General features: G+C 35.6%; 1 protein-coding gene across 7 annotated transcripts in view; it reads right to left on the minus strand.

Moving 5' to 3' along the window:
- The window catches only part of Map2k5 (mitogen-activated protein kinase kinase 5), a 238,111-nt gene that overhangs the window by 152,808 nt on the left and 68,878 nt on the right, over positions 1–16,425 (minus strand). For all 7 annotated transcript variants that reach the window (XR_006847739.2, XM_046426490.2, XM_046426493.2 and 4 more), the window contains one exon: positions 7,468–7,507. Coding sequence is in view for 6 of the 7 variants with exons in the window: in XM_046426490.2 (XP_046282446.1) it covers positions 7,468–7,507 (40 nt within the window). In the remaining variant the exon portion in view is untranslated. The remainder of the gene's footprint in view (positions 1–7,467; positions 7,508–16,425) is intronic.

A 16,425-nucleotide genomic window follows, 5' to 3' on the forward strand; every position in this document is an offset into this window, starting at 1 on the left:
TTTTTCCCAATTAGAAAACAAACAATACTGGGAAATCAATTAAATCCTCTAAGCGTTACTATTTGAAAGATTTTATAGAACACAATTAATGGTATAAAAAGGTTCTGCTTGTAAGATGGCTAACAGTATTTTTATTTGTTTTCTGCTCTACTTATTTGCTTGCAATTGTCTTGCCTACCTATACCAAACAAACAAAAAGCTAGTTAAAACCACATTTCATATGTTACATGGGTCATTATCAAATAGTTATCTTTAAAATATGATCAGCATGATTTTCAAGATGTACTCTTTGAAGCAGAAAATTATCTAAATTCTATAGTATAAAATAAAAATTTAAGGTACTTTTATTCTTCTCCAATCTCAGCTTCTTTTAAAAATATATGATCTCTTCCCACCTTTAAGTCTGAAAAGGGAAACACTACAATGAGCCTTTTTGCCTAAAAACAAGAACATTTAAAAAGACATAAACGTTGGAAACGCTGAATAGGAATAGAAAAGTAACACATTTTCAAGGACTCCCATCTGATTGTTCCCAGAGACATCCAAAGTGTGGGTCCGACTGACCACTTGACTTGGGAAATCAAATCTCCCCCATCATTCTATGCAGGCCTCCGAGCCCTGCAGGTGATTCTGTGTAGACGAGGACTGTGATTTGCTGCTCTTCACAATCCCTCTGTGACACCAGGCAGCCCTGTTTCACAGCTGGGGTCACTGAGAGGTTCAAGTGACATGCTTGAGGTCACACAAAAGTCAGGAGAGGGTCAGGAAAAGATCAAATGCGCTTCTAACTCTTAACCTTCCATTTCACCCTTTAATATATATTACAAAAAAAAAAAAAAAGGTAAGAAATATTCCAGTGGAGAGCAATGGTCCATACAAAGAATACTATAGGATATTTTGTTTGTGAATTGAACCTGCTTTCAAGATGTTACTTCAAAAGATGAACGAAAGCCAAGCACAACAGCACAGGCTTGTAATCCCAGCCACCAGGGAGGCTGAGGCAGGAGGATCACAAGTTCAAGGCCAGTCTCAGAAACACAGTGAGACCCTGTCTCAAAAAATTAAAAGGGCTAGAGATGTATCCAGAGGTACAGTATCCCTGGTTTAATCCACAGTACCACAAAGAAAGATGAATGAGTGAACTAAAGAACAAAGAAAAGAACGGAAATGTATTCATTCATTCAGTCAGTCAGTCAACAAATTATGTGTTAACCACATTTACCCATCATATGTGGTACCCTGTACTAGGCCCTATAAGTCCATGAAGGGTAATCACTGAGTAAGGAAAAAAAATAGATAAGCTCTGCTTACCACTTACAAAGAGAATTCAAAATAATAAGGGAAATATATTCATCACGAGCTGTCATGGATGACTTCATGGAGCATGAAATATGAAGCATTTCATGGAGAAAGGGTTAAGTGGTGAACTAAAATACCTGAGTGCTTCCACAGCTCTCCACTACACCTCCAGGACAAATAGGGATGGGTTGTCAAGTTGAAAATTATGCTAATTGCATTTTAAAGATAACTATTTGATAATGACCTATGTAACTATGAAATGTGGTTTTAACTAGCTTTTTGTTTGTTTGTTTGGTGTAGGTAGGCAAGACAATTGCAAGCAAATAAGTAGAGCAGAAAACAAATAAAAATACTGTTAGCCATCTTGCAAACAGAACCTTTTTATACCTTTAATTATGTTCTATAAAATCTTGAAATATGCTAGCATAATGCAAGATGGTGCATGGTATCACCAAGTCACATACAGAGAATTCTAGAAAGATAAGTGATAGATACATCCAAAGTGGCAGGGTTCATCCAAAAACGTTCAATGAGAGGTGGTTCCTGAAGTGTGTTAAGGATTTTGATAGGTGGAGATAGAGAGAAGGAGTCCTAATTAGAGATAATATGTGAATAAAAGTGTTGAAATGAGGAAGTGCCTGGGTTTACACAGGGCAATGAGTTCAAGTTAAAAGAAGCCCAAGATCCAGACATGTAAGAGGACGCTGTAAAAGTTGACAGATGACATACGGTGGAGGGTCTTGAGTTCCATTCCCTGGAGTTTTCGTTTATTTGGGGAGTACTATGGAGCCTTTGAAGACTTGAAAGGGAAAATGATATGACCAGAACTATGCTTTAGGGGGGATAAATGAGGGTGGGTGAGCAGAAAAGGCATGGGTTTAAGAGCACATGGGACAAGATTGTCTGGGTTTAATCTGGGTTCCACTAATAATGAATTGTGAGAAACTGAATAAGCTATTTAACTTCTCTGTGCCTCAGGTCCAGCATCTCTTAAATGGGGATCAATAACAGTAAAAAAGACTATTATATTAACTGAGGAAAATGTATGCAAAGTACTCAATACAGTATAAATCATCAGCAAATGGCAGCTTCCATTTACTGAGAGAACAGTTTAAAAGCTGGCCAATCTGTCTGAGGAGACGCAAAACAAGCATCTGGATTAGGGCAGGAAAGGAGGAGGTGCCAAGAGCAAGCAGACAGAATCACACAGAGACCCACAGGCTTCCAGACCCGGGACATGCGCCAGAACACAATGATCACTGAGAGGGGGATAACAAGTCAGAGGAGCCCTCTGGTCATCCAGCTTCCTGACTAAGGACAGTTTTCAGGCCTCAGTGCAGGGAGGGGAACTCAGGTAGAGATCAGTCATCTTCTTGAGTTGAGAAGACAGAGGCCGAGACGACTAGCGCTGGCTGGCAAAGGACTAAAGGGAGAAAGCTCAGAAGTCAGCAGAGGGGGTGATGGAGTCTTCAGCAGGGTAACGAGCGTCACATGGATGTCAGAGGAAGCAATACTGGGTAGAAGACCTACCCAGGGCAGAAAGAGTTTATGTTCCACCAGCCAGGGTACAACTCTTGTAATTTCCAGACACTGAGTAGACTATTCAGAAGAACACTGCCTGTGCTGGGTTAGTTCTGCACTGATCACTGGGCTGTCCTCTCTAACAAAGCTTAAAAGCAAGTCTAAAAAAAAAAATAAAATTATTTCAAAGTCACTAAATAGTATCTCAGAACAAAGTCAACAATATTTATAGGAATGCAAAACTACAGAGCAATTATGCTACATGACTGGCACCATAAAAAATTGTAAAACAAACAAACAAAAAAAAAGCAAGAAATACAACCCCAAATGAGGAGATATAGGAACCAGTCAAAACTTATCCAAAAATAACATATATGGTAGAATTAGTAGAAAAGATCATTAACTTACTTTCACAACTATATTCCATACATTTAAGAAGGTAGAAAAAATTAAGTATGTCAAGTAAAGACATTATCCCTATTTAAATTAGGAATAAAAAATAAATTAGGGATGAAAAGGACAACATCTGAAATGAAAAATAAACTGAACAGGAGTAACATTACATTAGACCAATGGAAGAAAAAAATCAGTGAACTTGAGGACACAGGACTAGAAACTATCCAAAATTAAACATTAAAAAATGACATGAATAAATAATATAGTGTCATTTTGCTGTAGGGTAAGATTAAGTGACCTTGTACATATGCAATTAAAGTTCCCAAAGGCAGTGGTTGATACTTGAAGAAAAAATGGTTAAACACATTTCCACATTTGGTGAAAGTTAAAAACCACAGATCCAAGAATAACAACAAATTCCATGTATGTGAATAACAAAAAAAAAAAAAAAAATTACATCAAAGCTCAACATAATCAAGTTGCTTAAAAGCAGTAAAAATAAACAAACAAACAAACAAACTTAGAAGTAGCCAGAGAAAAAGCCATTACTAACATACAGAACAAAGATTAAAAATAACAGTAAGCTTCCAGCTGGAAAGAATGCAAACAGTGAAACTAAATCTTTAAAATCCTAATGAAAAGAACAGTCAACCCAGAATTCTGTACCTAGTGAAAATAAAAATACCTTCCAAAAATAAAAGTGAAAAAAATACACACTTTTTCTGACATACAAAGGCTGAAAGAATTTATTGCACTACGAGACTTACACTACTACTAATGTTAAAAAAAAAAAAAAGAAGTCCTGGGCTAGGGCTGGGGCTTAGTGGCAGAATGCTTGCCTGGCACGTGTGAGGCCCTGGGTTTCACCTTCAGCACCACATAAAAATAAATTAAAAAATAAAGGTATTGTGTCCATCTACAACTAAAAAGTATTAAAAGAAAAGAAGTCCTTCAGATAGAAGAAAAAGAGTATCAGATGGAAATCTACCCCACAAAAAAGATTGAAAATCAATGAAATTGGTAAATACATGGATAAATATAAAATGTACCTTTTCTTACTTTTAAAGGTATGTCCCTAAAAGATTAATACTAAAATAAAAATAGCAACAGTGCCTTTTGAGATTTATTACATAGAACGAAGTAAAATGTACAATAGTAACACAATGGTAGAGATAGGGAAATGAATATGTACTACTGTAAGATTCTTAGTATATAAAGTGCTGCAGTGTTATAACATAGGGAGACTATGAGAAGTTAAAAATGTATACTACAAAATCTAGAGCAACTACTAAAAACAGAGAAGAGCTGGCAGGTATACAAACACACACACACAAAAAAAAAAAAAAAAGAAAGAAAAAGAAAACAAAGAACATAATGATAGCTTTGAATCTGACCATATCAACAATTACATGAAATGGCCCCAACATACTACTTAAAAAGCAGAGATTATCAGACTGGATTACAAAGACCCGACTATATTCTGCTTACAAGAAATCCTTTTCAAATATAAAGATACAGAAAGTTGAAAATAACACACTAATGCCAGTCAAAATACCACTGGAGTGGCTATATTAATATCAGACGTGAATTTCAGAGCAAAGAATATTTCCACAAAGACAGTCATTTCATAATGACAAAGGGACTAATTCATATAACAACCCTATACATACCTAATAGTATATCTTCAAAATACATAAAGTAAAAAATGATACAAGTATAAAAAAATACAGGCAAAGCTACAATTATTGTTAGATATTTTAATGCCTCTCTTTCAAAAATGATAGAAGTTTAAAAAAATCAGTAAAGATACAGAAGATCTGAAAACTATTGACAGCCAGCTTGATCTAGTTGATATTTATACAACACCTTCTACATAATTTGGACAATATATTCTTCTCCTGTGCACAAGGAACATTTACCAAAACACATCATGTTTTGAGCCTTAAAACAAGTCTCAATAAATTTAAATTAATTTCCTCTACAAAGTATGTTTTGAACATAGTAGAATGAAATTAAAAATCAATAACAGAAAGATATATGGAAAGTCTTCAAATATTTGGAAATTTAAAAATTCTTAAGAATTAATGAACAGCACTACCTGTTTTGAAAAGATGGTACATTTCTTTTTTTTCAATATGACTATTATATAAGCTACATGATTTTTGCTTCATCTATCAAGAAGCAGAGGGCTGGGGGCTGGGATTGTGGCTCAGAGGTGGAGCATCCTTTTGTATGTGTGAGGCACTGGGTTCTATCCTCAGCAACACATTAAAAAAATAAATAAATATACAAAATAAAGTTAATTTAGAAAAGCACAGGGCTAAACAAAAAGTTTAATCAAAATAATCATATCTACTCTTATATTATTCATTCGTTCAACTCAGTTTGAACACACAGTATGTGAGTGTATAGAATCCAGAAATACAAAGTGAATTTAATATAGTCCTTGGTCTAAAGCCCATTTTAAAGCTAGGGTGTAGTGAACAGTATATTTGTAAACTCCAACTATTTTCATTTAATTAAAGTCTCTACTTTGTAAAACATATCCTTTTTAAAAATTTGCCTTTAATTCTTTCCAGAAACAGCTGCTGGTCCCTTGCCATTCCCAACTAAGTAATCATGCACAAGAATTTTAACATTATCCTATGTTAAACATGATTTAAAATGTATGAAATTATTTAAAAATGGATAATGTACTTGTAAGGCAAAACAATTATAGTTTTTTGGACAATTTATAGCAGTGTTCTTCTCTCTTGGAATAAATAACCTAAATGTGACTATCTGTAAGTATACCATCAGCAACAATCTAAGATTGTTAGCATCCAAGAAACAAATAACTGAATAAGTGGGAAAACAGTGCTGAAGTTGTTGTTGGTGTTCTGTTACTGCAAAGGGAGCTCAGGAGGGAAAGAAAAGAATCCAGCACCAGGGTGGTGTAACATCTGCACTTGGTGAGCTCAGGGGAAGATGGGGATAGAGCCTGCTCCTAGAGTTTCAATCTTGGACCTCAGTTTTCTCCTATAAATAGATGAATACAATACATTTACAATAGATGACCTCCAAGGTCTCAATTCTACAATTCTGTGGACCTAGTTTGGTTGAAATACAAAAGAACATACTCTAAGAGGGAAGCTCTGTTGTACCTTCTCACCATAAGCTATTTAAGTTATTAAAATGACTAATGATGCCACATCACACATTCTAGGTGCTATACTACGTGTGATATGGAAAAAGAACTCTGGACTGTGCTAGTAATCTGAAGATATAAGCCTTAGTTTCAGTTTAATCTTTATAAAAGGTATAAGCATTTGCAAATTAATTGTTCTAATCCTTAGTTTCTTCAGGAAAAGATAAAGAAAAATAAACTATTCAAGTGTTAGGGAAGGAGACCAGTTTCTCGATGTGAAGAGTTACAAAGTCCTTTTGGAAATATCCCTTGAAAAGACAGATAGAGAACAGAGGGATGAGCAAGGGTAGTGACTTTAAGACTATCCAGTATAGTAGGGGACATGAGCTTTAGAGTTAAACAGACTTCTTTACGAAAGAAGTCCTTCCTCTTCTAACCCTGTGACCTTGGACAATTCAGGTTTCTGAGTCTCAATTTCCTCAAATTTAAAATAGGTAGGATTACTCTTCAGCTTTAAGGATTAAAGGTAATAGTTATAAAACATCTAGCATTATACCTGGCATATAATAGTCACACAAAAAATAAATGCTTTCATTATTAAAGTCAAGGAGGGCCTGAGAGGAAATAATCAACTAGTAAAGCAGAGGATATGTATGTAGAGGCACCAAGGGACAAATCTGCAGAGGGCCTGCCCAGGTTGCTATCCAAGAGCACAGTGTTAAAAGGGGTTTGTGGGGTTTGGACTTCAAGTTATAAAGGGCTCAGTCATAGTACAATTCAAGACAGTCCATCAGCAAACTTGAACTTTTAAATAAGGGAATTTGTAAGCTGTGGCAGATAAGGAGAAAAGGAAATGCATGAGCGCTAAGGTTCTGAGCTGCATTACGAGCAACACAGGGAGGCAGCTCAGCAGTGATCAGGGAAAGAATGTTCTCTTGAGAAGAGCTACAATGCAAGGAGCATTGTACTTAAGACACCTCCCCCGCCATGCCTGAATGTCACAACAGGGCCACCTGAACCTTAAACCATTCCATCTCCTCTCTGACAATACCTGTGACTCAAGCTAACAAGAGAAAGGAAAGCAGTAAACATCAAGAATTTCATAAAATAAACCCAGTGCTTACCTTTACAGCTAATATTTTCCCACTTGGAACATGATATGCTCTATAGAAAGAAAAAAAACAATAACAGTTACTTGAGATCACTAAACGACCTATAAAATGGTTAAGGACACAAATGTCAATTCAAACATTTCTGCAGCAATGGGAGACATACGTGGTACTTTCAAAGAACATTAATCATGTTAGTCATTTATATTTCTGTGGAGCTTAATGGTTTAAAACCAAAGTGCTTCATTATACATTACCTTAAAATAACCCCCCAAGGTAATACTGGTACTATTATCCTCTTTTTATAGATGAAAACTCTGAAGCAAAGAGAAGTTAGGCAGTTTGCCCAATGGCACAAAGTGAGTAGGGACAGATCTAGACCTCAAACCCCGGTCTTCTGGCTCCAGATCATTTATGACTGTTATTGTAGTGTGCATGGGTGGAGAAGAGGTTATCTACAATTCCATGCTAAGCACAGAATGGAGGCATGTAAAATGGGAAGTTTTGCTTGTGTCTCTTTCAATTACATATGCAGATAAACCAACCACACCACCACATTTCATCAAAATAATCATAAAACACATAGAATTAGTTTTGGATGACAATATAATTCCATATAAGGAATCACAGTTATAATGCTCAAGCATGTGGCTCTTCTTAAGCAGAAAGGTAGGCTCCAAGTATCAGATACAGCAAAATAATTACAACTTAAATCAAGAAATATGAACAGGGCCTCGGTGTAGCTCAGTGGTACAGAGCTTAAGTAGCAGGTGCAAGGCACTGTGTTTGATCCCCAGCCCTGCAAAAATAAATAAATAAATAAATAAAAGAAATGTGAATACATTAATTTATGAAAAAAGCGTAAGAGAATAAAAATTGTGAAATAAAATACCATTCACCAAGCCCTACTGTGTTTAAATGTAATGTGGTCTTTAACACATACATAGGATGGACCACATATTCTGACCATTATCCAGAAACAAACTGACTTGCATTAAAATTTCAAAACCATGTTACATAAACAACTTCATAACTGCAAGCCCATAAAAGCATAAAAAGACAAATTAGTTTGGAAGAACTAAAATATGCTCTGTAGAAGATGTCACACACATCCAGCTAGTGTTAAGACATGCACAGCTAGGGACCACGTGAGGGAAACAGAAGGAAATACTTCAGGAATGTCTTGTCCTCGTTTGTTTAATTGAAAAATAAATTTATCAGGCCCCTAAACTGCTCATTTCTTAAAAATAAAAATAAAACTTCTATATTCCACTATTACCAAAATGGAAGCATCATTTTTTGCTATTCTGACAAATATATTTGGTTGCTCTGTCAAGTTATAAAGTTTTATTAAGGTATAATCTATATAGGATAAAATTCACTTGTTTTAAGGGTACAATTTAATGATTTTTAGTAAATTTATAGAGTTAAGCATCACTGATGCTTTGGGAGTGAATGACTTCTAGAAATGGTTGTTATTAAATGCCTACAAAGAAAAATAGGGAAACACACACACACACACTCTCTTATATATCAATAAATTGATATATAAAGACATGCACTATACTTTTCTCAATGCCTAACAGGGAAGTTGGGACTATGTTAATTTGAAATGCAATTTAAGGAATTTAGTAACCTTATTCCATGTAAATATACCAGTTTCTTCCCAGAACTTTTTAAATACTGTGTATTGGGATCATTAACCAAGGACTGAAATAGGAAGAGAAATAGTTGAATGCATAAACAAGGATTTGAAAGTTGTAAAAAGAGCAGTGTTGTTACTTTGAGCAACAAGCAACACCTGGACTTCTGAGACCAGCTGCAGTGATAAGGAAATGATTAGCAGATAATCTAATATATATACCATACTGGGCAGTTTGGCAACTTAATTAGCTTGTCAAGAAAGCTGATCTCTTTTCCAAAAGAAAGGTCTTCTATTTCCAACTGAATTAAAAGGGGGAGGCTTGATGATTTAATTATGACGCACGCTAATTCATCCGTGGAAGTTTGGGTTCGATTTCGAGCAATAAAGATGCTGTGTGGCTTGGTTTACAGTGCAATGACAGTACCAATTTAACATTTAATCATCAAGAAGGGGATGACGGAGGCAATGCCAGGCATGAGTCGGTATGTCCCTTGACTCTGCAAATGGCATTCTACCTGGAGAAAAGGAATTTGTTTACTTCCAACAGATACTGCATCTCAATTGGATACTGCATCTCAACTGTCTTGACCTTCCTCAACACATTAACTGTAAAGTGATTAATGAAGTTTGAATGGAGGCTCTGGTTACACCAAAAGACATCTATACACCTCCGCAATGTTTTAATTAACAGCTAACACTTCAAATTAGTTTGTTGTTGCCACAGTAATTACCTGTTCCAAAGAGTGCATGGAGGAAGCATTTTTATGAGGTATTTGTAGTGCTTAGTCCTTGAGTGTTCCCTTTTGTTTGTGACCATCACATGTCTTCTGGACATAGTCCCAGCCCTTAAAATTGGGCACACAGCATATACACTTTACAATGGCAAAAGCCAGGAGTCTGGTGTAAAGTTTTGGATATATAAAAATAACAAAAAGATTAGCACAAGAGAACATTTAATGTCCATACTTCCTCACTTTCTTTTATTATTTTTTGTGATGCTGGGAATCTAACCCAGGGCTTCAGACACACAGGAAAAGTGCTATAGAAAGGAGCTACATCTCCATGCTACAGGGACACTGCTACATCGATGTTCATAGCAGCACAATTCACAATAGCAAGACTGTGGAACCAACCTAGATGCCATTCAATAGACGAATGGATAAAAAAAATGTGGCATTTATACACAATGGAGTATTACTCTGCATTAAAAAATGACAAAATCATAGAATTTGCAGGGAAATGGATGGCATTAGAGCAGATTATGCTAAGTGAAGCTAGCCAATCCCTAAAAAACAAATGCCAAATGTCTTCTTTGATATAAGGAGAGTAACTAAGAACAGAGTAGGGACGAAGAGCAGGAGGAGAAGATTAACATTAAACAGGGATGAGAGGTGGGAGGGAAAGGGAGAGAGAAGGGAAAGTGCATGGAAATGGAAGGAGACCCTCAGGGTTATACAAAAGTACATACGAGAGGAAGTGAGGGGAAAGGGAAAAATAATACAAGGGGGAGAAATGAATGACAGTAGAGGGGGTAGAGAGAGAAGAGGGGAGGGGAGGGGAGGGGAGGGGGGATAGTAGAGGATAGGAAAGGCAGCAGAACACAACAGACACTAGTATGGCAATATGTAAATCAATGGATGTGTAACTGATGTAATTCTGCAATCTGTATATGGGGTAAAAATGGGAGTTCATAACCCACTTGAATCAAAGTGTGAAATATGATATATCAAGAAATTTGTAATGTTTTGAACAACCAACAATAAAAAATTAAAAAAAAAAAAGAAAGGACTACATCTCAAGCCCTCTTACTTCCTTTTCCCCTTGGAACGGTAAATTCTAGATGACTGAACAAAGAAGCTGGTAGCAATCTTTAATCTTGATACAGAACCAGAGTTTATTGAGCTAGTAGAGAATATAGAAAATGACCAAATCAAATACCTTTCTTTCACAGTAGAAACACCCAAAAAGCCAGGTTAAATTACTTGTCCAAGCTCACCATCAGTAGCAAAGCCAAGACTGAAACCATGGCAGGATTTACCTACGCTAGCACCTGAAGGTAATGTGATGGGAAGTTTTCCTGGCTGTACTCTAGGACAGTGAAACACACAACGTACAATGTACAAAAGTACAGATTTATTTCAGTCAAGCTCAGGACCATCATCACATCCAAATCTCTCCAGGCAAGGAAGCATTCTGCAATGGCCACCAACCTATCCCGGAGGCAGAAGAGCAAAGTGTGTGAAACCAAACACAGTGCCTGGTTCTCACCCCAGCTCTGCCACCTCTTAAACACCAGAGCATGACCACTAGTAAACCTCACTCTGTATCGGTCTTATCAAGTCTGGAATAGGTAAAGTAGTTTCTACTTAACAGAGTTGTGAGAATTCAATGAGATAATACTGAGGACAGGACCTGACACTCAGGAAGCATCCACTAAATGTTATGAGCTAGGAAGCCTGCAAAGTAGCCGAGTGTTTTAAAGAGTAAAACCATAGCCTGAAAGAGCAATAAGATCTCTCAGCTTCAATCAGTTATACAGTTCACAAATGAACATCTAATAAAGCTTTAGATGAAGAACTGGCAAAACATTGAAATAAATCATTCATTATAAAGAAAAATTGTATTACTTCGTGTTGAACCAACTTTGAACACAAAGAATTAAAGCAGCCATTTGAAATGTGTATACAATTCAAAATCTAGACTTCTTACCTTGTGTAGCTCTTGCCCATGATTGTAAGTTACACCAGAGACAATTGTGACAAATGCCCCATACTGGTGTTCACAGCAGCAGAAATACCATTTGACAATCACTGTTGCTAAGTTAGAAAGTCAATGCTACATTCTCTTTGGCTTAATAAAAAGGAAAACAGAAATCACCCTAAAAATATCTGCCTACTTTCCTCTAATATACATCCTCACAGATTCCATAAAATAAAACTGCGAGGACTCTCCTGCTTCAGAGGCCTTGGCTGCTCTGTTATAGCTCCTACCACACTGCAGAAAACTGTTCATGCATCTATGTGCCATACTGGTGAGTGAGGGCTACCAAGTCTTAAATCACCTTCTATTCTTTATGTTTGCAGAAGTGTTAAGCTCGTGGTAGGTGCACAATAATTAATGAAAAAAAATCTATCTTTTGGATGGTGTTTTACAAAGAAATTCCACATGCATTTTAATTAATTGATTCTATAATCTTATGAGTAGATGTTATTATCATCATTCCCCTTTCATGGGTAGACTTCTAACTACTGAATCAAAGTCCTTATAGATTTCACAATCTGGCCCCTGGCTATCCCACTGATCCCTGCTTCTGCCAATCTTCCTTATCCCCAATAATTATTCTGCTCCACTAGACATGCTCCTGCTTCAGGGCCTTTGCACCTACCCCTGAGGCCTGGACCATTCCGATGTCGCCTGGCTTGCTCCATTATTTCCTTCAGGCCTACTGTTACTTGGTTAATGTTCCTACATAAGACAGCCCATTCTCCCTTTACCTCATTCTTCACAGAATTATGATAACCCCCATAGAGTGTATTTATTTATCATCTGTTTCCCACCAATGGAAAGGAAACTCCATTGAAACAGACTTCTGGGTTTTTTTTGTTCACTGCTGTATCTGCAGTGTCTTCCTATGCCAGAAACAACTTGATAAATATTTGTTGAATGAATAAATGTATGAATTTTCTTAATTGCTATAGGTTGATTTTTATATTTTTCTAGAATAGCTTTGTTTAATTTCTCTAGGAAATTATTCATTTTATTTTCAAATTTATGTCATAAAATTATTCATTGCATCCTCTAATTATTCTTTAAATCTCTATGTAGAATTATGTTACCCCACTTAATTCCTAATTTTGTTACTTATGTCTTTGTTATATTTGATCAGTGTTTTAAAGGAACCAACTTTTGATTTTGTTGAATTGTTACATTAACTTTTGTCCTTTAGTATTTCTTCCAAATTTCTTTGGGTTTACTCCCTGCCCCTGCCTGTGTAATTTTTTGAATTATATCATAGGTCAATTAATACCCAGTTTTTCCTTTCTAATGTCTATAAAACAATACTTTAAGTATGACTTTGATGTATTTCATGAGTTTTCACACATGGCACTTTTTTTGTTCAGTTATAAATATCTTTATTTCCATTATGATATTTTATACGACTCAAAAGTTATTCATATGTAGACATTTTAATTTCTAAATATAGGAAAGTGATTAACTTATAAATATTGATTTCTAAACTAACTGTACTTTAATCAGAAAAAGTGATTTGTATTTTACAGACTGAATTAAGACTTGCTTGGTGCCCTAGTACATAACCAATTTAAAAACAACAGTTCTTTATCTGAAAAAAAGTATATTCTCGATTTAATTAGTTCAGAGTTCTATATATGATCATTAGACCAGGCTGTTAATTGTGATGTTAATATTTTCTATGTCCTTATTAATTTTCATCTTATGGATTGATGTACTAAATGCTGATATTCTCCCACTATAAGGATTTACCAAAATTTCCATGTAATTCTATTTTTGCTCTATGTATTTTAAAGTTCTGTTATTACTTACATGTAAGTTTAGGGCTGTTGTGTAATCAGTCTCTCCCTCCCCCTCTCTCTCTCTCTCAATACTTTTTTGTTATAGATAGTATAGATAGACACAATATATTTATTTACTTATTTTTTATGTGGTGCTGAGGATGGAACCCAGTGCCTCACATGTACGAGACAGGCGCCCTACAACAGAGATATAGCTCCAACCCCAGTTTCTTTTCCTTTATCATCAGTTAGTAATCCTTTTTATCTCTAAAAATGCTTTTTACCTAAAATTTATTTTGCTTTATATTAATATATAAACTGTTATTTATTTAAATTTTTGTTTCCCCCCACCCCTTTTCTTTCAACATTACTATGTCTCTATATTTCAGGAATTTCTTTTAGTCTAAAAAGATACAGAATTGTATTTTTAAAAGTTCAATCTAAGTAATCTATTGACTGGCAGTATTAATCTATTTATATTTATTATAATGATTGGTAACTTGAATTTATTTCTACACATTATTCATTTACTTTATACTTCACTCCCTCACTCCTCTACCCTAGTAAATCTCTTCATTCTGTCCATTTGTTTTGAAATTATATATTCTACTCATTTTCTTTTAGTTGTTACCCACATAATTTTGCAATTCTACCTGACTCAATGAACTGCAAAGTTAAATGCTATCTCTCTCCTTCTCCTAAACAATATAAAAATCTTAGAATGCTTTAAATTCTAATCAGCCCTTCTCATCTTAGTATATTATTTTGTCTGTCTTTTTGCCTGATTTAATTTTGATGTCCCTAAGTTAAAAACTATTATTGGTTTTATATATCCAGTTTTACCTAAATGGTCCCCATACTTCTTTCATTCTATTCCTTTCTGGATTCAATTTGAATCTATTATCTTCTTCCTAAAGTAGTTCCCTTGGTAGTAAATTAACTCCCTTCCCCCATCTATCCTTCCTTTCTCTACACACACAGAGACACACACAGACACTTTTATAATAGTTTCTGAAGGTGTATTTATTTTGCCCTCATTCTTGAATCATATTTAACTGGGACAATTATTTTTCTCTCAGCCCTGTGAGGATACTGTCTTTCAGCTTTCATTATTGTTTCTGAAAAAAATTTGCTTGCCAATATGAAGTCACTGAAGGATTTTGAACAAGGTAGAGATATTGTAGGACCTTAACTTTAAAAATCATTATTTCAGCTGCCAATTACCACGTCACTAGTAGTAAGAAAAAAACCAGAGCTAGCAAGGAACACTTAGAAAACTGTTGCAGTTGTCTAGGCAAGAGGTGGTGCCAACTGGAACTCGGGTAGTAACAGTGGATGCGGGAAAGAAGAAACAGACATAAAAGACTTTGACAAGGGACAAAGCATGAAACACAAGAATAAGGAAGATAAATCTTCAATTTCATGCTAAGGTGATGGGAGAACTGTAGCCATACTTATTAGCACAAGTAGGCAAGCTCATCCTGCCAGCCTTAGACTATATACCCTGTACTTTTAAGCTATTTCATTCAACAACATGTACCTGGTACCTATCACAATACTAAACTCACAGTAGATACTCAAATATTTCAGAGTTAATAAATAAATGGAGTAGTAGGAAATGGGAGAAAGGAAAAGGGGTCACTAACAATTCCTAAGATTCTATAGAATTATTCCAACTTCCCTATGATCTATGTATCCTAAGTCACATTTTGCAGATGACAATAGAAACACAATCAGGGTATTGAGAAACCCACTGAGAGTTCATGAGTGGCAGACACAGAATTCAAATCTGAGTCTACCTCAATTCAACCTTTATGTTCTTCCACTACAAAAAAAAGTATATATAGACGGTAACTGTAAATGAGTTTACTTCAGGATATTGTGAATACTGAAGGTGGGATTTAAAAAGATTGCAAGGAAATTATACTAATCAGATTGCCCTCACTGCCATTTCATTTATCCATTGGCATCAATTACTTTATTGCCTTATGATACTTCACATGCTCCTATTCTAAATTATTATTTTTCTTCAATAATTTAGTATTTCAACTATTTCAGTTTAAGTATACTTTATTTAACAATGTTACAAACTCTAATTACTTAACTGTACTATCGATTATTACCATGAGGTCTGTCTGTTTTGAGGGCCAAGGTCTATTTGTTCATTCCTGATATGCCCCACCTCTACCACAGTGTATAATACACTATCCTCTTAGATTAGATGCTTGATTTATATATTCAATGCCTGTCTCTGTTGCCAGGAAGTTTTTGGGCAATGTGGATACAGCAGAGAACAAACCAGATAAGTGCCTGTTCATATGGAGCTTACTCTCTAATAGAGGAGGACTGACAATAAATAACTAAATAGCAACATGTCAGGTGGGCAAAACTGCACTGAAAAAGTATAAAGGTAAGGACACAGAGAGTGCCCAAGATTAGGGTCATATGACTTGATATCGTGGTTGGGAAGATAAGAGTGCCTCCCTCTCAGGTACAGGCAAACAGTATGGACAGCACACCATTTTGCGATCTGTGGGGAAGAGGATTCCAGGCAGAGGAATGGCAGGTTCAAATAAGCACAAAAGTGGAATAAGCAAGAGGCCTAGTTTGGGGAGATGAGTCAAAGAGACAGTGGGAAGATAGATATGCATAGTACCATTTAGGCCATGGCTTTATATTCCAAGTAATGTAAGAAGTCATGAATAGAAGAAGAAAACTAATGTTTTAGGAAGATTGCTTCTGCTGGTGGGTGGGAAAATCACACTGTAGGAAAGCAAGGAGTCAAACTGGTAGACG

Source organism: Marmota monax, unplaced genomic scaffold, assembly GCF_021218885.2.
Source record: "Marmota monax isolate L192 unplaced genomic scaffold, Marmota_monax_Labrador192_F-V1.1 WCK01_AAM20220418_F8-fsc00078, whole genome shotgun sequence".
NCBI classification, from domain to species: domain Eukaryota; kingdom Metazoa; phylum Chordata; class Mammalia; order Rodentia; family Sciuridae; genus Marmota; species Marmota monax.